Below are 22,277 nucleotides of genomic sequence, written 5' to 3'. Positions count from 1 at the left end.
TCGGCGGACGCGCGTCCATTGGCGGCGTGCCGGCCGGCCCCGCCCATCGGGCGCCGGCCCGTGACGACGGACGGCGCCTTTCAGTGGGTCGGCCGTTCGTGTCGAGAGGCATTAACGGCCGCTGGCGACGTGTGAACATTTCATGAGCCCCGTGCTGCCGCCGCGATGATAGGTGCGTTTTATTAGTGGTGCCGCCCTCGCCGCGGGTGATTCGAGCGGTTTTTGTGGGCGCTCGGTCTGCGGAGACGCGTGCCGCCTGACCGGCCCGAGGAGGCGGCGGACGGCGGCGGCGGCGGATGGCGGCGGCGTGCGGCTGCTGACGCCGGCACGCATGGGACGAGGCGGCCAGCCACCTGAGCTCGCCGAGCGCCGCCCTCGCCGCGCGCACAGCGTCGGAAGCGATGTCGGCCACCCCGCCCGGTGGCGGCGCCTTCTCGGCAACCGGCGTGACCCCGTGTGGGGCCGAGCTGACCCCAGCCCCGGCCCCGGGGCCGGCCGGGCCGACGCCGCAGGACTGCTGCTACACAGACTGGGCCGGCTGCAACTCCACGTTGCGCAACATTGAAGGTTAGTATGATGCGACGATGGACCAACATACGTACCAGATTGGGGGCTACGGGCTACATACAACAGCTTAGGATAAAACAGCAACTGGTGCTCACGTGATGCGGATTCGTACCACCAGACCAGCTGTCCAATAGCATCAGCCGTAAAGAATCACGCGCACTCCGTGTCAACGGGCTGGTGCGTGGAAAATACTAGGACTCAAGCTGAATTCTTTGATCGAGTCTGTGCTTTCCTGTCACGCAAAAAGAGCAATTCACGAAACAACCCCACTTTGGTGACGGACCGATACGTCCGACGTCACTTATAAAACGTGCTGGCTTGAGAGTGAACAAATGGGCACAATGTCGAAAGGATAACATCGCGGATGTCCAAGCAAACATTCACATGAGCCGGGCCGGGGCAGATCACAGATCACCATTTAAAAAGAAGACACGGGGTGGCGAGCTAAGCGATGGCTGTTTGTTTGGACTGTCTTTTTACCTTCCCCGTGTCATCTGGACACTTCCGGTGTGGGCCTCGATGGGCCGACAAAAACCGACTGTCACAACAGCCGGCTGGACGGCTGGGGCGGCCACTGACCGGCGGGCCGCGGCCCCGGCACGGCCCGCCAGAGCGGCTCAGGGCACTACGTGGTCCGCCAGAGCAGGTCAGGGCACGGCACGGCCCGCCAGAGCGGGTCAGGGCACGGCACGGCACACCAGAGCGAGTCAGGGCACGGCACGGCACACCAGAGCGAGTCAGGACACTGCACGGCCCGCCAGAGCGAGTCAGGGCACGGCACGGCTCACCAGAGCGGATCAGGGCACTGCGTGGCCGCCAGAGCAGGTCAGGGCATGGCACGGCCCGCCAGAGCGAGTTAGGGCACGGCACGGCCCACCAGCGCGAGTCAGGGCGCGGCGCCGCGTCTCCCGTCGGCGCTCATGACGGCTCGCACCACGCGGCTCTCCAACGCCGAGCAGGGCACGCACTACACGGCCAGCCCTTCAGCGCGCTAGAGGCTGGCCGTGTTGTAATGCGTGCCATTATGCTTCTGTTCGTTGCCCCCTCGGCGCCATAGCACCAGCGCTGAGGTCAGCAGGCGCTGTACGATCCGTCAGCGCAGGGCAGCGGGCTCCATTCACGGTCCACCAGCGTCAGGAAGAGGTGAGCCCGCCTTATGCAGGCACCGCCGCAGATCAGAGTGTAGCGGCACGGGGGCGCGACAGGAGCACGCACGCACGCGGCCCACCGGGCTAAAACACCGACGGGTCCCCCGGCAACACGCGCACGTGACGGCCGACCCGCGCGGGGCACTGCTAGGTCCATCAGCGCAGCGCAAGGCGCGCACTTCACGGCCGACCACAACTGAGCGGAGCACACACGGCCTGCGGGCCGGTCGGCGCGGGGAGGCGCACGCGCTTCACGGCGTGGGGAACAGGGCGAAGTGAAGCTCACGTTGCGCGGTCACCGGCGCAGTGCAGAGCACGCACTTTGCAACCTAATAACGTAACCCAGGCAAGAGCTTACGCCCAGTTAAATAATGGAAGGGGCAAGTTCAAGAATGCTCACTGAACTGTGGGGAATGAGCTTAGCGCGCCGCCGGTGCGCCATTTCATGCGTGGCAAAGCAGCATCGCATGTTCTCGGTCCTCTTATGTTTTGCGTGGATGCCTTAAATGTTTAACTGTCAACAAAAAGTATTGCACGTATATGGTCTATGCTTGGCAATACTTGGCAATACATGGCATATGCTTGACATCGGAATCGCACCGCAGCCATTTTGCGCGCACGCTGCTGAGTGTAGGCACACGCAGCCAGAGGGCATTGTTCGCAGTGTGCGGCCTATCAACAGGGCTGAGAACAGGCAGAGCATAACTTGACGAGGCACCGAACTGTGTGCACAACGTGACCCATTCGCACCAAACATGGGCGGAGAGCACATACAGAAGGTACTGCAAGGCTGCCAGAACATGCATTTTTTTGTACCAAAACACAGAATATGCTGATTCCAGTACAAGCTGTTGTGGCGACGCCACACTGCAATTGCCAGTCATGGCGCCAGAGGCACCACTCACCACCGGCGCGGTGCCAGGGTGGGCTCGCACTGCTCGGGGAGACTCCGTGTCATGATGCACCAGCGGGGACCGCGCGCGATGCACGGCTCACCAGCGCCGAGAGGGATAGACGCTGCACCTGTACCCGAAACGTTGCGCAGACTGTGCGCTACACTGCTTTCCAGAATGACAGTGACGCATCCAGAGTTTTGTAACGGGGGATTCATGTTTCGCCCGCCTACAGTGAGATGGGGCCTCCTCAAGGTATGATCGGGCCCCGTATACAAATTATTGCTATGTTCTCGAAGCTATTTCATAAAAGGTATTTATTAAAGACAATCATGTGGTAGGTTACTGGAGTGCGTTTGGGACGCGTTCAGGCTCTTGTTAGCCCAGTGTATTTCTGAGGCTCTAGCCAGTTTTGCGAGGCATCGCCACTGTACCCTCCTCGCGGGGCCCCGCGTAGACGCTAAGGAAGTCTACCCCCTTCCCTCTTCATACCAATGCCCCCTCGGATCCGTTTCAAAGCACGTCTTTTTAGGGCACGAGGGAGCAGGCGCCACGCACTCCTCCAGTCCAGGGATATCAGGAGCTCGGCTGGCGCAGGCGCAAGCACAGCTCGCTAGGGCAGCAGAGAGCGGGCGCCACACACTCCGCCAGTCCAGGGATATCAGACGCTCGACTAGCGCGGACGGTGGCACAGCTCGTTAGGGCACGAGAGAGCAGACGCCACACGCTCCGTCAGTCCAGGAATATCAGACGCTCGACCAGCGCGGACGGTGGCACAGCTCGTTAGGGCACGAGAGAGCAGACGCCACGCGCTCCGCCAGTCCAGGGATATCAGAAGTTCGGGTGGCACAGGCAGGTGGCACCCGGCACCACCGGGGATGTCACGTATTGACGGTCCACCGGCGGCAAGGACGGCTCGCAGGACTCATCTCAGTGCTTGTCATGAAGCCCACCAGTGACGGCGCGCCATGCACGTGCCGTTAGCTTCACGGAAGGCGCACATTTACAGGCCACCGGTGTAGGGGTGTCGAGCCGGCGCATAAAGGCGTTTCAGATCGGTCTTATGTCTGCCGATTCCATCAGCTAAACGAGGTTTCTCTTGGTAGTCAGACGCTACAGATCACTGTATTGCTTGGTAGTGGTTCTGAGCGGCTCGATGAGAAGGAATGCTGAATGTATGTACTCACATGAATAGGTAGTTGGATATAGGAATAGGCAGTTACTTTTCAGGCTTAATGCGCATTGGCACAGCTGCCTGGGGGCTGTGCCATTCTCTCAGTAACTCATGCGCGTGTCTGACTATGTATGATTACTATAATATTCCAGACAAAAATATTAGGGCCTTTACTATCATGGGGGAGGTGAGGGCGCAATTGGAGGGCCAAACCTGAACGGGGCGGGGGGGGGGGGGGGGGGTAGAACATTCAAAATAAAAGGAAACAACACCTTGTAAACCATAAGGCGCGGAATACAAATGTTGCATTTTCAAAGTGTTTGCAGCATAATGCGCATAGACAACATCACGCCTAGCGATCCTTAATCGTGATATCCAAACAAGTACAGCCTGCGATCTACATCATGTCTTTTTCATAATATTTGCTGCAGTATGCAATAAACAAGGTTCCATGTTAATGGGATTCTGGAATCTGTTCTGGGCTCCAGGCATATGTCTGATCAGCTCCATGAATAATGAACCAAATCGAGTTTGAAAAATCGAATCCTTTTAAATTCAACTGCGGTATCCTGCGAGTAGGAGGTTCTGTTACTGCCCTGTCTGAAAGATGCCGCAGGATGTAAATGAAGATTAAGATGATAAAATCGGAAAGTACGAACTTTTGGTCCCGATATTTTCAGACGGAGAGGCAAGGAGTTGATCAGATCAAGCGTAGTTTTGTTCGTCAAAAATGACAATTATAAGTTGCGTTGTTACGTAATATGGAAGCCATAACTCACCTTTTTAGCATTGTTCAACATTTCAAGTTTACAAAAGCCGTTTTCAGGAAGGATTGGAGTGTAAAACTTTTTTGCAACTTTTTAAAAACTTTTTCAGCGTTTATTTACTGATTACACACCTCTTATAAGTGATTTTCGGCTAGAAATGTTCTGCGGTGATTTAAATCATTTTTGTTAAAACGCATAATTTAACAAACTTGTGGTCAGCTGGCTATACGCAAGATCGCGCTCCTATGGACAGGTATGATGCCAGGTCTCTTCATACCAAAAGTTTTCAAAACAACACGAACCAACATTTGATGGCATCTCTGACGCAGGTCTGACCAAACATACCCCTATGTCTTCGAAGCGTCTCTGTTATTAGGCATGCAGTAATTACATAGTTTACATACAGTGCTTACAGAGCTTGCTTGCAGTACACTCGTAGCTTGCAGGGCTTACATGCCTTAGCATGACCCAAGATGCATGATTTTTGAATGAAATGAGCCTCAAAGCCTGCCTTGCTACACACAGCACAGATGTAAGCCACAATAACACAAGCAGCATCCAACGTGTTCGATCGAGTCGTATCGCTCATTGCCAGGCCTAGTATGTTCCAATAATTTTGGGTGAACTGAAGGCGTGCGCTGAAGAAATTATATGAAGGGTCTCGATAAATGTAACAAACTTATTCTTATTTGAATACATGTCATAAACCTATTGCATGTGAATGGGATAGCCTGAAAACAATGTTCTCCCTTTCAGAGTGTTGAATGTATACTAAAGTTTCATAGAAAGAGTTTAAAAGCTTTAAAAGCTTCTGTTCATGAATCCTTCATGGAAACGGCTAATGCCATCTTTTCCGAAGATGGAAGCATCTGCCCCCTCCCGGCTCCCAACTTTTCTGGAGAGCACCTGGGACCCTGACATGGGGTTTCAGTCATGTGTGACACCGAATTATAACACGTTCATTGCCACACAACGCGTAGGTGTAATGTCAAATCTCTCAAAAGATATAGGACAGATTCTCGTCCCACGCCCCTGTAGTGAAGCCAACCGATCCACCACTTGCCAGCAACGCATCGACTCCACAGCTGCGTAGTGGATTCTTCAACTTCCCTTTCTCTTTTTATCTCCTCCGCCTGTTCCCCGTTCGCTCCCCGCACCCGAAGATAGGCTAGGGCCAAAAACTCGTTTTCCCCAATTACATCACCCACTGCTTCATAAGTATCCTATATCTTCTATGCGTGTCAGGTTGTAGAGTTTAGAGGTTACTGGAATTGTACGTTGCACCAATCCTATACATACCAGATGGTTTCCGACTGATGAATCCAGGTGAAACTGAAGTGGGCATATAACTAGTCGTTTCCAGCTTCGCCGACGTCCAACAGCATGACAATATCAGTAAAATATTAGGACGAGCTTACTATTCTCTTTACTAGCAATTGGTCGTAACATTCCACAGCTGCACACTTTTCAAAGCTGTCTCATAGTTAAAGGCAAATTTGACATTAACGAGAAGGACGAACAGGACCTACACATGCTAAATGAAATTGGCAGCGAAAAGAAATGGATGTTGCACTGGAGCAATGAATCGCGTTGTATGAACGGCCTAGCCATAATGCCATAATGACCGTCTCAATGCGAGCACGGCCCGAGGTGTCGTCATAATGCAGGTACTTATAATGCGATGCCTAACAACGCCGAGAAACACGGCGCTGAAGGGGTCACCGAACAGCGCCGTACGGCAGCCGACGTTCTCGCATTACCTGGTCAGGTATGCTGTACCGCATGACACCCGAATGCGGCTGAACAGTCCTGTGACGACTTCGGGGCGCATCCTTCATGGCGAAGTTTTGATCGCGCTCCCGCTCTGTAACCAGTTCCATGGTGAGAAAAAGACGTACGGTCTTAACGTATGGAGAAAATTCCTTAAACTTTTACCCCGAATCCGGTTACATAGAGTGAGGAGTAACTATATACTCGTAAATCCGTAATATTCTACCACTTCGAGGAAATTTCAAGTAAGGAGTTACTCCGTACTTCACCAAGCATCCAGCGGATCTCCTAAATGCAGCTGGTTTGACCACTGAGCAGACATTCACTTCGAAAATGAAATAAAATAAAAAGATGCTCTGCCTCGCACAATCAGCAATGGAAATCATATAGGGGCCGGCGCATGGCCATGCAGGAGCGGGGCAACACGACTTATAGGCCGAGAATCAACATGCAGTGAGGAATTGTTGAGCCATGAAGCAATGTGGACATACCAAGGCAGGATTTCTCACGCAGGACGGACGTTGTACGTATATGTAGGAAAATGAATATAACTGTAAATCGTGTCACAGCTTTGTAGGCATCACGACCATATGCCAAGAAGTGCGGTGGATGAGGCTGCAGGCCGGTATGAAAACATAACTATTTCCCACGTGTCGCGGGCTTCGCGGGATCATTTGTTCTTTCTATTACACGGGCAGACATGACATAAGTCCACAAAACGCAAAACTTGGGAATGATAAAGTCAATTATTTCAGAGAACTTTTGTCGCTTGGGTGCATATTGCCTGGAAACGTAGTACAGGGGAGCTCAGGGTGTGAACACACGTACCAAACAGCTTTGTTTAGTTGTGCGGGTAGGGGAATAATGACGAAAAAATGTATGTCTGAATTTCAGCGAAATAAAAAGGTTATCGGTATTGCTCTAAACAATTTTTCGTCATGCAAATTACAAACTCATTACCGAATTAACTCATGAATGACGACATCTGTCATGTCGCTTGAGCGATGCTTCTGCATGTATTATAAACATCCAAAACTCCCGGGTCCAAAGCGACAACAGCGTAGCCATGGACACGAACGCGTGCCTCGCCATTGAGATTACTCCTACTTCAAAATCTTACGATTTAATTCGGAGGTTTATGAAACCGTCGTAGGAAGTAGGGAATTATCACAAAATAACTTCGGACAGCCAGAGGTAAAAATAATCTCCTCTTTATGAAACGGGTTGCGGTTCGGAACATTGGTTTCAGATATTCCTTCCTTTATTAATGAATACTTACGAATATGTAATCACAGCGCATTAGATCAACTCCTTATCGCCGCCTTCAGTCAACACAATCCGTACTACAACGCTGGAAAGCAGTCATACAGAATATCCACAACGAGGTGGTGCCGTTTGCCAGGCAGCAACAGAAGCGCGCACGCACTGCGGACCCGCGCATCCTCCAAAATTTGAGAACTACGTATGATTTGTGCGCTTACTTTAGTCGTACCTGACTTGCACGCGTTTTGGTCCCTTTAGGTTTAGCATTGACAAGATGACGACGTGGTCCGCTCCTGGTCCGTTTTCTTGTACTTGGTAATTGACAGACACATCTCAACCGCAAAAATTTGTGAAATGGCTTATAGATAACAATGGCGTGTGTAAAGGACCATGATCACTAGAATGCAGAGATATCAATACAATGATATGCAACATTTATGAAAAGTTCAACCCAAAATGCGGGCGAGTTTATGATGTGAAGGCCTGTTGAAAGGTATTAGCAATTTGTTGGAATGTCCGCCAGCGAAACATAATCCGAAATTATTTGGCTTCTGTCTGGTAGCACCGTGCTACTACGTTTTACATGCTTGCAGAGGAAGTGCTTATGCGTAAGTTACTGTCTTGTGAGATAATTGCCGTCAATTCTAGCACACCGTATTTTTTCGGTGCAAATTGTTCAAAACTGAGGCGCAAAAATGCGAATTAGGTATTTACTAATACACCACTTGTAATTGTCATGCGCTATGAGCATTGTGGGGCATTTTCGAGGTGAGAGATATTATAAGAAGGGAATCGAATACATGTCAGTAATTACATTTGAAACGATCAACACCATCTGTTGCCTGCTACACCGGGCTTTCGACCTTGGGCCATCAAAAGGCCTATTTTTTTTACTTTTGACGCAAGTTTTACCCACATTTTTATTACGCACAAACACACCTACTAAAACAATGCTTGTGTCTTCCGTTCACTACGTTCACCTTTGAATGGGGAAAGCCCTTTTTAATGCCCTCATCCGCAAGCTACGAAGAGTTGACCAGGACTGTTACTGCTGTAACTTCAGGACGCTTCGTAACCTTTGTTGTTATCATCTTACGAAATAAAGCAATGATTCGCGATACCCTCTGCCCTGATCTATGAAATGAGCCAGAACAATTGGGTGCAAAGCACAACATGAAGGGTTACAGTTCGTAATTGGCCGTAGTATTGACTAAAGCTAGCAATACAGCTAAATGCAAGGAGAGCACAGCTAAAAGCAGTGTTAAACATGAAGATGACAGTCGGCCGGCAGCACCAGCCAGACGTTAATCAAGTGCTACAAAACAGCACTGGGTTAGTAAATATACCGTGTTTAGAAGGAACGCAAGATCCGGTATCATTGGGGGAGTTCCGGCACTGTTCTCTCACCTACTGAGTCGGCTTGCTGTCAGCAGGGTGGTAAAGGCACCGACGTTGTCAGCGTTGTAGTAGGGGAGAGTTACTAGGCCCATTAGAAGCGATGAGTTGTGTTGCATTTGACTGACAGAGGACGGGGATGTGGTTGACGTCAACTCCATGCTTATTTGGCGACCCCAGGCCAAATTTTGGGAAGAAATTGGGCCGCGGAGAAACCCATCTTCTATCTATTCGGTGAAGGTTCAGTCATTTTCACTGCTAAGTCCTCAACTTATTTTGCGAAAACATAACTTGGCTACCCAATACTTGTACATTTAAAGAGCAGGGAGGAAACAATTAAAAACTAGGTAGAATTTTAAAAGAAACTGTAAAAACAAGCTTCTTAAAGAGTGTCCACCTTTGGGCCATATTTTAAAAAAACGTGTTCTTGTGAAACTTCACGACTGGTTACGTGTAATAACAGCACTGGGTAGCGCCACTGCAGCACCGTCAATACATAATGAAGGTATCAATCTCAATTGTTTTTTAGTCCAAATTACGCTGTCAACGATTGGTAACAGCACCACGCTTCTTCCATGCAGCCGCGACCAGTGTCGTCATGACACTACCGTGCGCACCTCTGCTGGTGCGAATGAAAGAACGTTTGCGCTTGACCTAGCGGGCAAGGGCCTGTTACCGAGAAGCGCATGGCTTAAAGTTTGAAGAAGTGTCACATGGATCATGAGATACTTTCATTCTCAAAGCCGAAGTGCGCCTCGAAAAGAGCTTCTGTGGTAAACGCCACAGTGGAGAAATCAGTGCCGTAGTATTACGGTTATCTGAATTCCATGGATTATGACTTCATGTGCACATATTTGTTGGTCTTCACAGATTTCAAATTAGCAATAGACGGTAGCAGTTATTACGCAAACATTTTGACGCGTTATCGTGTCACAAACATTACAGAACACACACGCTGGAAAAGCAAGGCCAAAGAAATGTGTTATTTTCATAGTGGTTAGCAGGGGGTTAAATGAGTTTTCTCCCTTATGGTCGGCTACTTCAAATCGAAATTCCGAGCTTTTCAGAAGGATTTCGAGAAAACTGATGCTCCTGATTAAATCGTAAGCGTCTGATGTAACAGCAGGCGAAAGGTGCAAAAAAGGTGGGACCCCCTTCAGCGTCGCGAAGCTCTCGCAGGGATATGAAGGGATCAGAACGCATTACGCGGATACGTGACTCCGGATCTTTACAATGCCGTAGCATTAATAGCACAAAAAGGCGCGGAAATAGTACAGCCACATCCCACGAAGGAAACCAGAGGCAAGGAAAAAGGTATTTTGTTCATATTGAGCTTTACACTTACAATGCAAGTCAGCTCATTAGGTTTGGTCTCAGCCGCCTCACGAATGGTCGGAAGAACATCGATCGAATAGCCAGTCTTCAGCTCGACATTCTGAGCCTTCGCATGCGACTGACTGGCAGGTTTTCCCAACAGCGTGTCACGAGCCTACGAGGGCAGGAGTCTCCAAGCCATTTGTTAAAAAGATCCCTAATCGGACTATTATTTCCTGTGTGAGCACGTATATTTAATTGGGTCTGGATGCTTTGCGCTACTTGCAAACAATTCTTTATGCTGCATTTTTGGGAAGCATTTGCTTGCTAAGAGACAGGGTGGGTTGGTTAACGCTCTGACAGCACTAGGTGCCGTGTAAGGGTATGCCCATTGATCAAGGACGCTTTCATGAGTGCCCTTGCCCCTGGTGATTTTATTTAACCGCCGTACCATGGTTTCTTTCGTCATTTATCCATCGCAGGCGCATATGGATAAGGCGGTTAGGTACTGGCACGAAAGTGCTCTTGGTGGGGTATTTTCATGCGATCAGTGTCGACTAAAATGTCTTATCCTTCAGGACCGCCAACGCTGTTGCGCCCGAATCCCCGGCCTAGCAGATAAATTTTGGACAATCAAAGGCACACAGTCACCTGCGAAGTGGCACCTGCCACGACCAGGTTTTGTTGTACAGTAGTTAGCTACAGTATTGGGTTTCTTCCTCACTGTGAGCGGAGCTATACTACATGAAATTGCTGACCTCAAATTCTTCACGATTTCATCATTAAAATGGAACCGAAGTCAATAGGGATGCGGTCGTTTGTGTAATTACTTTCGTTATGCATGTGACAATCATTTACCGAGCGGTAAACAGCGTGTACGCAATTTTCGTGGCCGGTCGAACATAAGCTTGCGATAAAATTGCGAACTGAATAGGTCAATGTGCAGTAAGCAGCCAGTAGTGCAGATGCAGCCAATGTACACGTAGGCAATGCAGCTGAACGCAGTAGTAGGTGTTACACATTTTGCTGCGTTTCAACGATTGATGTCGGGGAAAAACAGAGCAGGTAAAAATGTGAAACCCATTGCACAGCGTAGAGGACCGTATCGTTCTCAGAACACTACGCGACCTCAAAAAGGTCTAACCCGTGGGTGTGTCGTTTAGACCAGCGAATGACCAATGCCAGCTTTATGGGGCCCGGTGTTGAAGACAACACGCTGTCGCCAAGCCGAGAGGGGTTGTGCCATCAATACCGTACAGTCGAGTGTCCCACTTCCTTACAAACAATATTTGCCAATAGTTTTACGTTTTCTGCAATATTAAAGTCATGGTCACCGGAACATTGCATTATAACAATTAACCGGTTTCATCGCCTGAAATTTAACATGTGCTTTATGGTCTCACTCGTCTCGCTCTGCACACAACGTCTTATTAGTGTAGCATGTCTGCCAAATCAAGGCATGTGGGCAATTACAACGAATAAATACATTGCAATTTCGAATTTGAAATTGGGATTGCTTGATTGGGACTTGCCCACGATAACTTTTGGCACCTTTTTGCGGATGACGTTTCTTAAAAGAATCCTTGTGGATACTTTGATATTTTGAATAATGCGCATAAATTACCCCAATGCCCGTTCCGGTCTAGGATGGCTCTTATTGTCCTTAGGCACACACTCGTCATGCAACGATTTAATGCACCCTGCGAATCAATTTTGGCATATTGGGTCTCTGTACCATAAAAAAGAATGTTGTACTAAAAAGATGTACTAAAGAATGCCGTGTAAAACTAGATGTCAGCCAATCATCGATGTGTATTACCAAAACGGTCAGTCAGATAGGCTCATTGAAATTAATTAATCATGATTCAAAGTATAACACAAGTTGTGAGCATAAAGGCAAAGACAGGGGGAAAATGTTACAAAAGTAAACCTGAAACACTGCGTCAAAATGAATATACCTATGGCCTTCAAATATGTTAAGGCGGATAACATAGATATCAAAACTGCTTTGAATTATATAACGGCATTTCGTTCACTCTTCATATCAGTGCCTGTAATCGGGTTGAGGGTCATAGCCTGTCATACTATTACTTACACTGGGCATTTAATTAAAGAAGGCCTTGGACACTAAGACCGAAATAGCACGTTATTTGTTCCATAAGCGCAAACCGAAACTATATTGATGCAACTCAGTCATAGCCTGTCATTTAGAAGTAAAGAAAATATGGACGTAGACAACGGAGCAACAGCGAAAAGGTATAAACTACCAGTCTTTCTTTGAGATCCAAAGTATGAATGAGCAACATCCACACGACTTATGTATTACTATTACTTACAAAGCATGTTTCGCAAATGTATCGCAATAATGATCCCAAAGGGAATACTCCATTGCCGGAGTAATCACCCCTTGATATTTTTCATCTACGATAGCGTGTCATGTGTCAGTGTGCGTGAAAACTTCCCGAACAGCTGATAACATGGACTAGCCATACTGGAGGGACAGCAGCTAGGTCTGGTTCGGCTCGGGAGGACAGGAACCAGGTCTGGTTCGGCCTATGAGGACAGGAGCTAGGGCTGGTTCGGCTCGGGAGGACAGGAACCAGGTCTGGTTCGGCCTATGAGGACAGGAGCTAGGTCTGGTTCGGCTTAGGAGGACAAGAACCAGGTATGGTTCGGCTTACAGGGACAGGAGCTAGGTCTGGTTTGGCTTAGGACAGGAGACAGGTATGGTTCGGCTTAGGAGGGCAGGAGCCAGGTCCGGTTCGGCTTAGGAGGACAGGAGCCAGGTCTGGTTCGGCTTACAAGGGTAGGAGCCAGATCCGGTTCGGCTTAGGAGGACAGGAGCCAGGTCTGGTTCGGCTTACAAGGGCAGGAGCCAGGTCCGGTTCGGCTTAGGAGGACAGGAGCCAAGTATGGTTCGGCTTACAAGGGCAAGAGCCAGGTCCGGTTCGGCTTAGGAGGACAGGAGCCAGGTCTGGTTCGGCTTAGGAGGACAGGAGCCAGGTCTGGTTCGGCCGCCAGCGTTTTAAAGACGTCCTTGCTCATCTTAACAGCCACGTAACACAAATGCACGCAGCTTTCCGTAACAGAAAGTAAAGTAGGATTGTTTAAATTTACTCGGTTACATACTCATTGACGTATTAACGTACAAGGCATTTGATGAACTTTCGACAACGATGGAAGTTACACAGAACATGACCTCTTCCTTTGGTCGCCATGGGAGGGAGTCCTTCATCATGGAGACGTCGTTGGACAAGGTTTGGAGCCGCGCCCCGATCTCGGGGAACCGACGCCGTAGCGGCGCCAGATCGACACCGTTCATGCAAGAGGATAGCAGAGAATCGCACTGGAGAAAGAGCATGGGCGTTTACCGCAGGTCCCTTGCGCTCAAGTGCTAGCCACACATCGACGTTTGCCGCCGACCACTCGCGCTCGACCGCTAGCCACACATCGATGTTTGTCGCCGGCCACTCGCGCTCGACCGCTAGCCACACATCGATGTTTGTCACCGGTCACTCGCACTCGAGCGCTAGCCACACATCGACGTTTGCCGCCGGTCACTCGCGCTCGACCGCTAGCCACACATCGATGCTTGCCGCCGGTCACTCGCGCTCGAGGGCTGGCCACACATCAACGTTTGTCGCGGTCTTTTGTGGTCTTTCCGACTCCTGGATTCCTTGTACACATGGCTACGTACTGCCTTTTAATATTTTGCGGCCCCAGTTTCATTCGTGATCAAATGGCGAGGGGTACTTACTACCTCCACGCCGCCTAGCCCACGACACGAGTAAGAGGGCTCCAGCCCAACCTAGGTAAGTCCTAAGGTAGAAACGGGCAAAGGGATGCTGTTTGTGGAAAATAAATGCTTGTGCAGTGGAAATTGGTTTTAAGGGGGAATTATTGGCAGGAGGAGGAGGACATTGGTGCTAGGGGTAGATGTCAGAATTATCTGTTTATGTTGCAAAAAACGACTTGTCGGCAGGTTTTAAGTGATTTGTCAGTAGGCTAAATCCTTTATTATAACGAGTTATTTTTTTAAATATTAGTTTAAAACAAACCCAGTGCAGCGTTACTGTTAAATTGGTTGCGTTGCAAGTGAGAAACATCGCTACTGATCCGAAAGGTGTAAATAGGTCATTCCCTCATAGTATTAAAAGAACAGCCTTTGAATATATCCTCGGTCCAGGAGTATCTAGCAAGTCTGTGGGATGACATGTGATTCCTTCACCCTAAATATCCTAAATATAGCCAGGAAAATCACACTTGTCAACAGTCGTCTGTTATCATGCGACTTGCAGTGCAATTTAAGATATATTTTTTCATAAATTCGAGGTAAAAAGAATATAAAAAGGGGGATGGAGCGCAAAGCTGCATCTGTCTCCCAGGACTTGGCACGCCTCTCTGCATAGCAAAAAAATGCACTACCTTGTGCGTATCCACCGGACCATTTTCCATCCGAGAAATATTATAATTTTCATTGCATTCAAGTGGCCTGTCGGCCACACTTAAGCGCCAATCACACTGCCGCCTGTTGACCTCAATAAACCAAAACAGGCAGTGCTGGACTCCTTGGTCACATGGCTATGCGCTGGCATTTAAGAAACGGCTCCACCATCTTAAACTGGAAAACCGATAGTTCAATGCATTGACTAAACCAGCTGCCACGGGCTCCCAAAAATTGAGGTTAAACCAGCGTAGGTTTGGGTATCACATACATCCTGAGGGGAAGTTGTAAAATCAACACAATTAAAAGCGGCTGGATAACTCAAATCACTTTCCGACTCTATCGTGGCAAAGTTTTCTAACTGTGCATTGTCTTGACAAGCGGAAAACATCCATTTCCACAGAATCATCAAATCCTATGGTCGCCTGCCTGCCTTCAAAGCACAGTCTGCTCATTGCCAGCAAACAGAGTCGACTGAGACGCAGCGACATCTCAAACACGTTTTATCTTTCGTAAAAGTTTGTAAAAGTAATGCTATGTGTACAGCACGACCGGCTGGACCAACAGGAGTGTTAATCTGAGACGCGTTTTGCCCGTTTTAGCATCCCTTGACCGCACAGTTCAGGCCAGGCCTCATGGATGACTGGAAATGGATTCCGAGGTGCATGCGTGCAGAGCTGCGACATTTCTTCATTCAGGCGAAAAGCATCTTTTGGCCAGGTGCTCGCTCTGTACCCTGCAGCATGTCTGAGCGAATACGGGCCTTCAGCGCGGGCCCGAGGTCCATGCAGGCAGTGGGGAACACACAGAGCACGTATACCCACAGCATTACTTCACAGTGCTCTGAACCTCAGAGCACAAATGGCAGTGCTACATTTGCTCTTCACTGGTTTGGATCGCAACTCAGGTTTTAAAGATGGCGGTTTTCTGCGTTCAAAAAAATTCACCATGAAATCGTTTTGGATAGGTGCGATCTTTTTAAGCCACGGTATACTTCACTGTCGGCATTTTGGACTTGCGATGACATGAAAACCGGGGTCTTCACTGCGTCTTTCTTACCGTCAATGGGCCGATATGTTCAGCATTGGTCAAGTTCTTTCCAACAAACATGCTCTCACTCTTAGAGGATTTGAATGTTTTTTCCGATGGCACGCCGCCCCATGGGGAAGATCGAATTGGCTGAATCTGTCAAACATACTTCGCGGTTGCAAATGTAGTAATGTAGAACATTTTAAGGACCTTTATCTCAGCGTTCACCCACAAAGGGACAATAAGTGTGCTTCGATAGAGAATCTTAGGATGGATGCATTATAGAGCGTAGCACCCTTTTTCATTTTTTTGGCTTTATGCGTTCATATGTTGCTGTTAAGAATAGCATTCGGTGCACGCTCTCTCTTAACTGGGCACGGCTACATCATTGGTGGCAAGGTATGGGTAACCCTAGATCCCAATTTAAGAAAGCGTTTCTTCCCCGCTAACTTTGATTTTGAATGCATGCTGCTTTTATCTATATGTCTTTAAAAACACTTTTCGGTTTGAATTCTTCTCCAAATGCTCGTTTCTCCCCCCGTTTCTGGGAAAGAGAGAAGAGAGGAAACGCCCAACCGGACGGTTACGCTCTGTGACATAAGTACATTTCATTCCCGCGTACGTATGGTGCTATCATGGCTAACGAACTTGCAATACCAGAAATAGTCTTCACAATGGGATAACAAAATAGTTTGAATTTGCTGTACACCTAAAGCGCCGGTGTGCATTGTCAGGGATCTCCTGTCTAATTACACGGCACCAGATGTTGAGCTGCCTAAAGCCTGAGAACTGTCTCATTACACAGCGCCAGATAGCGAGCTGTCCGAAGCCTGGCTCTCCCATCTCCTGACTCGGCGCTAGACAGTGAGCTGTCCGAAGCCTTGCTCTCCCATCTCCTGACGCGGCGCCAGACAGTGAGCTGTCCGAAGCCTGGGTGGTATACCGTCGGCGGCGCTGTTTACGCCGGCGCCTCGGCACAGCACACCGGACGGCCGTGGTCCGATGCGGCCCGCTGCCGCTCCGATATCGTCCAGGTTACGGCCGCCCTGCTGTCAGCGGGCATTCATAACACATCCGTCTGGGCCCGTCAGAGGCGCCCGGCAAAAAGCGGCGTCGGCGGGGCCGCTGTCTCCCAGGAGAGATCGCGCGGCTCTGGTCCGTATCTGCCGGCCGGCCTGCCGCGGTCAGTCCGGCAACACCACCTGATATCCTCAGCAACACCACCTGATATCCCCGGCCTGACGAGCGGGGCATTGGCGAACTCTGCCGGCTAGTCCAACGAGGGAATGCCGGCTGTTCCGCACCGCTGGCGCGGAGGTAGGCGGCGCAAACCGAGTCTCAATTTCTGTCTGGGTCTGACTGGGAACTGCGAACCTGAACGGTGCTGAGCCTGGTAACGCATTCTGGACGTGCGCTCTCTGCAAGCGCCAGGAATGGATGTTGACGGAATACGATCACATTAAGTCACCAGTTATCTGTCATTCTGAAAAAGGACGCGAAGGAGCTGGGGACTTCACCCGGCAGCTGTGAGCTGTGCAGTGACCCCTGAAAGCAGGGTTTTGCGAACTAAGGCTATTCATGCTATACTTCAGAATCCTTACTGAACTAGATTTCTCCTCCCGTAGGACCAGCTCTCTCTCTCTCTCTCTCTCTCTCTCTCTCTCTCTCTCTCTCTCTCTCTCTCTGTCTCTCTCTCTCTCTCTCTCTCTCTCTCTCTCTCTCTCTCTCTCTATCTCTCTCTCTTCCTCTGTCTTTTGATCTCACTTGACGTCAGCCAGCGCTGGTGTCATTCTCTGTGTTTTGGTATGCGAAACTATGCTGATTGACCGGTGCGTGTCTTACCGGCTGCCGCTGCAGCCAACGGCAGAGCTTCTAACACTCACAGAAGGGCTCTTCAAGGATCGATATTTCAGCATTAAATTCAAACCAGTCCATTCATTTTGAGCACAGATCATTCACATGTGCACGGCTTTCGCATACTCCAAATTCGATCCGGTCAAAGAGGTCACAACAGAATTATTGCCCGCCAGGGGTGCTAATTTTTGTAAATGATGAGGGCGAGGGGCGAGCTGAGAGCCGACAAACTATCCCCCACCCCATTTTCTTATTAATAAATTTGCCCCAGTTTGTTTTGGCGAAAGGCCTTTTATATTGTTTTCGTACACTTCAAAAATAGTTTTAATTTAAGCAGCACAGGGGTCCCACAGGCGGATCCAGAGGACAGGGAGGGGGGGGGGAAGACATGCTTTCTCTGATCGGAAGGTAAAGGCGCCCTCGAGAGGCCGCCTTAGGACGCCAAAGGCGCAATTTTATGACGGCCGTACTCGGCGGCACGTATTTTTAGTTGTTGGGCGGCGGGGACAGGGCTGGGCATGAATGACTGGTCATTCCCGTCCTTCGGGGCTTTTCAGTTTGACATATCAGACGTTTGCGAATCTGAACGGCTCTGGCCGTGTGAGGTTTACTTCATCGTTAATGTGCGCAGCTGTCACGTGTTATCCAGCTGTGAGAGTAAATACGACCTTATATTACGAGGGTGGGGGTGTTCTAGTGTACAATGCTCTATATGCGTATGGTATGTACAATGTTCTATACGGCAAACATATATGTTTCGTTTCTGTTGGGTGGTACACATCCGGCTACCTTAACGGACCCAGTTACGAGGGCTGGGGACCAAGCCATTTGGAATAATTACGCAATCTGCTCTTTTTTGTCCTTGGACTTAGGTCTCAGCGCTCTCACAGTGTTGCTCTACCTAAGTTATAATTGTTGCGTAAATCGCAAGCGGCGAGAGTCAATGTCTGTCTGAATTTGGCGTCGTATCACAATGTTAATTCAGCTACGTTATAGCATCACAAATTGTAATCAGCAACATAATCATAATCAACAATTCTCAGCAATACGCAATTACGTTCGACAACTCATAATGAACAATTCACATTGACCAATAGTTGTGTGAGATTGAGGTCAAGAAGCTGGTTCAACGGGATAAATGAAACGCGCCGTTCACACAGCGGTGAGGATGAGTTTGTTGTACCTGTGGTGTAGAAATGCATGTGCTTTTAATAGGACCACCACATGCATGCTGCTGACCGCATTTTTGATGTGGAAAAACACGTAGTGGTATACTCGCCTTAGAGAATAAGCGTTCATACGCGTCTTATCAACGAGGAATGTTTGACCCTTGGCTTAACAGTGCCAGCCATGTTACAGGACAGCCGACAGTCGCGAAGTCTCATGGTAGGGTAAAGGTACTTTCGAGCTAGTTGTAAAGAGGCCGAGATAAAGTGGACCTGCTGAAGATGTATTTCAGTAGTGGGATGATAGGCTCAAGGTGTTAACAATAAACTATGTTCAGCACGAAATCGGATAAAAGAAAATCGTGCCAGCAAAATTTCTGCTTTCTGCATTGTTTCTCATTTTGTAGCTGGACTGGACCTATGTTATGAACTGACGATGCATCCCTCCCCCACCAAGAGAAGAAAATATTCTGTTACTCGATTTTGTTTCATCATGAGACCTTACGGTAAAGCGATTCGAGTCTCAACTGCAAGAGGACATTGTTCATTTCGCAGCCCACCATTGATTAAGACCAAATGTCCCGTAAGTTATTCGGTGCATCAGTGAGGACCATTATTAATTTGTTTCAACAAAGGCATGTTGCCGAAATAGCAACCCAACCATATCTCCATTCTCCTGGTTTTTCTCCGAGAATTAAGGCTAATACTTCTGTCTTATCTGATACCAAATGTCGTTTGGAATAAGTGAATCTCCACGAGACCGAAGAATTAGTGGCGTCGATATCATGTTCGGCTGCGGAGAAAGTGTCTGGGCTTACATTTAGGGGACAGAAAAAAGAATCAAATTATAAAATGGTTCACCCAATGTCTCAAGTCACCAATCCATTGAGGACATGACATTAAGATTGCAAGTTAAGTTGCCCAGCTGCATCCCCATGACGACGCCGCCATGAGGAAGGATCAAAGAGGGTCGCCTCTTTGTAATGGTCAACACTTTCCTTGGTTTTTTAATATTCCAGTCAAAAATACTGGGGGCAGCCCAACGTTTTTTGGAAGGGGGGGGGGGCAACTCAGCATTGGTAGGGTGAGGGCGCTCACGAAGGAATACAAATCGACAACCATGTTTCTAGCACAGTATATATGAATCCATAGCGTTCCTTCTCCGTTGGGCATCAAATGGTAAATTTGTCGGTACAGAAAAACTTGCGACTTCTTAAGTTAACATTGATATTTTTAAGCCGCTGTAATCCACTTGTGCCGGCTAAATCTGAATCAGATCCTAATTCATGTCGCTTGCTGCTTTTGCGGGCCAATTCAGAAAAGCGCATCAATTAAAATTACTTTCATGAACACGCCCAACTCGCTTTCGCTCTTAACAATGTACATTAGAGGGGGCTGTGTAGAACGCCATTGTTTTGCTTTTCCTTGAAGATGGCAACTGGGGATTTCGACCTTGTTAAATGCAAACGCGGAGCATTGGATGCTGATCTGGGTCTAACAAACCCCAAAGCAAACACAAAAATATGATTTTACAGCGTCATGAAATGAACAGCTCATATCTGAGTGCGTGGTCTTTGGACGAGCGGGTGTTTGTTTCAACCGAAACAAACACTGGCAAACAAAGCCGTTTGTTTGTTTTCGTCAAAGCCATGCATGGGTCTCTTGGCCGTTGGGTTCTTCTCGGCACCGTCTCAGCCATTCGCGCCCGACTCATTTCGTTACGCATGAAGGGAGGGGTTTCTATGGAGCGTAATCAAAGTGTATCGAAGGGAGGGGTTAGTATTACCTTAACAGGGTAACCGGGAGGAGGAGATATTCTCGCCCGGCGTATGCAGTGATAACCAAGATGAAGGGGATGTCGAAAGCTGCATGACGTAATTTTTGGACGGCTCCTGAAGCTAGCAATGCGGAGGTTGGTTCATTTGGGCTCGTCAGATTGGGGATGGGCGGGGGGGGGAGAGATATCGCGAACACGATTAACCACTTCAGACCCATGCGGCGAGAGGTAGAGGAGATGGGACATTAGCTCGGTCATTTTGGTCCATCACGGTCGTCAAGACCTGTCGGCATGAACCCTACGTCGGTATGCTTGGGAGTGCCCGGGAAGGACCCACAACCAGGGCAGAGCCGAGGGGCCGATTGGTAACTGTGACTGGCGGCCGAGGGCTGGCGACCGCGGGCCATACCTCACCGGCTGGTAATTGTGATCGGCGACCGAGGGCCACACCTCACCGGCTGGTAACTGTGACTGGCGACCGAGGGCCACACCTCGCCGACTGGTAACCGTGACTGGCGACCGAGGGCTGGCGACCGCGGGCCACACCTCACCGGCTGGTAATTATGATCGGCGACTGAGGGCCACGCCTCACCGGCTGGTAATTATGATCGGCGACTGAGGGCCACACCTCACCGGCTGGTAATTATGATCGGCGACTGAGGGCCACACCTCGCCGGCTGGTAACTGTGACTGGCGACCACCGAGGGCCACACCTCGCCGGCTGGTAACTGTGACTGGCGACCGAGGGCCACACCCCGCCGGCTGGCGGTACCAGTACCCCCGCGGTCACTTGAAACGAGGCCGGGCGTGGCCCCGCGGGGTGAGGTCGAGAATGACGCGGGGTGTGAAGAAGAGGGAGCGTATGGTTCAAGCAGATGTAAAAGTTGCAGGCCTTACTGTTTTTTTCCATATTCTATGCTTTAGAATGCGCGTCTTTCCGCTTGTAAGACATGACTCCGCTTAATTGGCACCAGCACGCGCTCGGTTGGCAGGCGGAATCCACGCGCTGCAACGTTAGCTCCGTTTTATCGGTGGCGGCAGACGACTGCCAGGTCCCGAACTGCTGACCCCGCAGGGTCGCATGACGTCACCAACGCGAGCCGCGGCGGCGGCGACTAGTGGCGCACAATCGCGCCGCGTTCTCCGCGCCGCCGGGATAAATAAATAGGGGGCGGCGCCGGCCGCCGGCGGCGGGGCGGCCCAGGTCAGGCCAGTCGATAGCGGCGGCGAGCCCGCCGATAAGCTGCAACACTTAACTGCCGACCGACCAGCGGCGATCATTCATTATCATATGTTTATGAGTGACGGTGTCACTGGCAGATAAACAGGGCGTCATCATTATAAAACTCAGGCGCGGCCTGGGGCGAGTGTTTGGACAAAGCTACCTCACACGTTTGTTTGGGCCGCAGAGGGCTGCAGCGGCCACTGCGCTGTTGAGTGAGACGCGCGGGCCCATCTCATAGCCGACTACGGCGCCCCGCCGGGCGTGCGTCGCCACCGCGCCGGGGCGCCGCCACCGCGCCCGGCCGGCGACGGACCCCTCTCGGCTGTTATAGCGGCCCGCTGCACGGCTGTCCTCGTGCCGGGCCACTCAGGCGTGCCCGGCACCACCGCCACACCGCAAAGCCCGACTCAAGAGCTTGTCGCGACCAACAGGCTACTGCTGTATCCAGTCACACTCAATTGTTGTGCTGAGTGGGAGCGATATATGTTTGT

General features: G+C 49.9%; 1 protein-coding gene across 1 annotated transcript in view; it reads left to right on the top strand.

Annotated features, from left to right (window-relative positions):
* Positions 1 to 401: 401 nt before the first annotated feature.
* The window catches only part of LOC119111258 (T-box transcription factor TBX10), a 41,599-nt gene continuing 19,723 nt past the window's right edge, over positions 402 to 22,277 (top strand). The window contains exon 1 of the mRNA XM_037235080.1: positions 402 to 567. Coding sequence (XP_037090975.1) covers positions 402 to 567 — 166 coding nt within the window. The remainder of the gene's footprint in view (positions 568 to 22,277) is intronic.

This window comes from Pollicipes pollicipes, unplaced genomic scaffold (assembly GCF_011947565.3).
Source record: "Pollicipes pollicipes isolate AB1234 unplaced genomic scaffold, Ppol_2.1 Scaffold_7261;HRSCAF=8764_pilon_pilon_pilon, whole genome shotgun sequence".
Taxonomy (NCBI): domain Eukaryota; kingdom Metazoa; phylum Arthropoda; class Thecostraca; order Pollicipedomorpha; family Pollicipedidae; genus Pollicipes; species Pollicipes pollicipes.
Note: the sequence above shows the minus strand (reverse complement) of the source record. Positions and strands in the feature narration are given on the sequence as shown.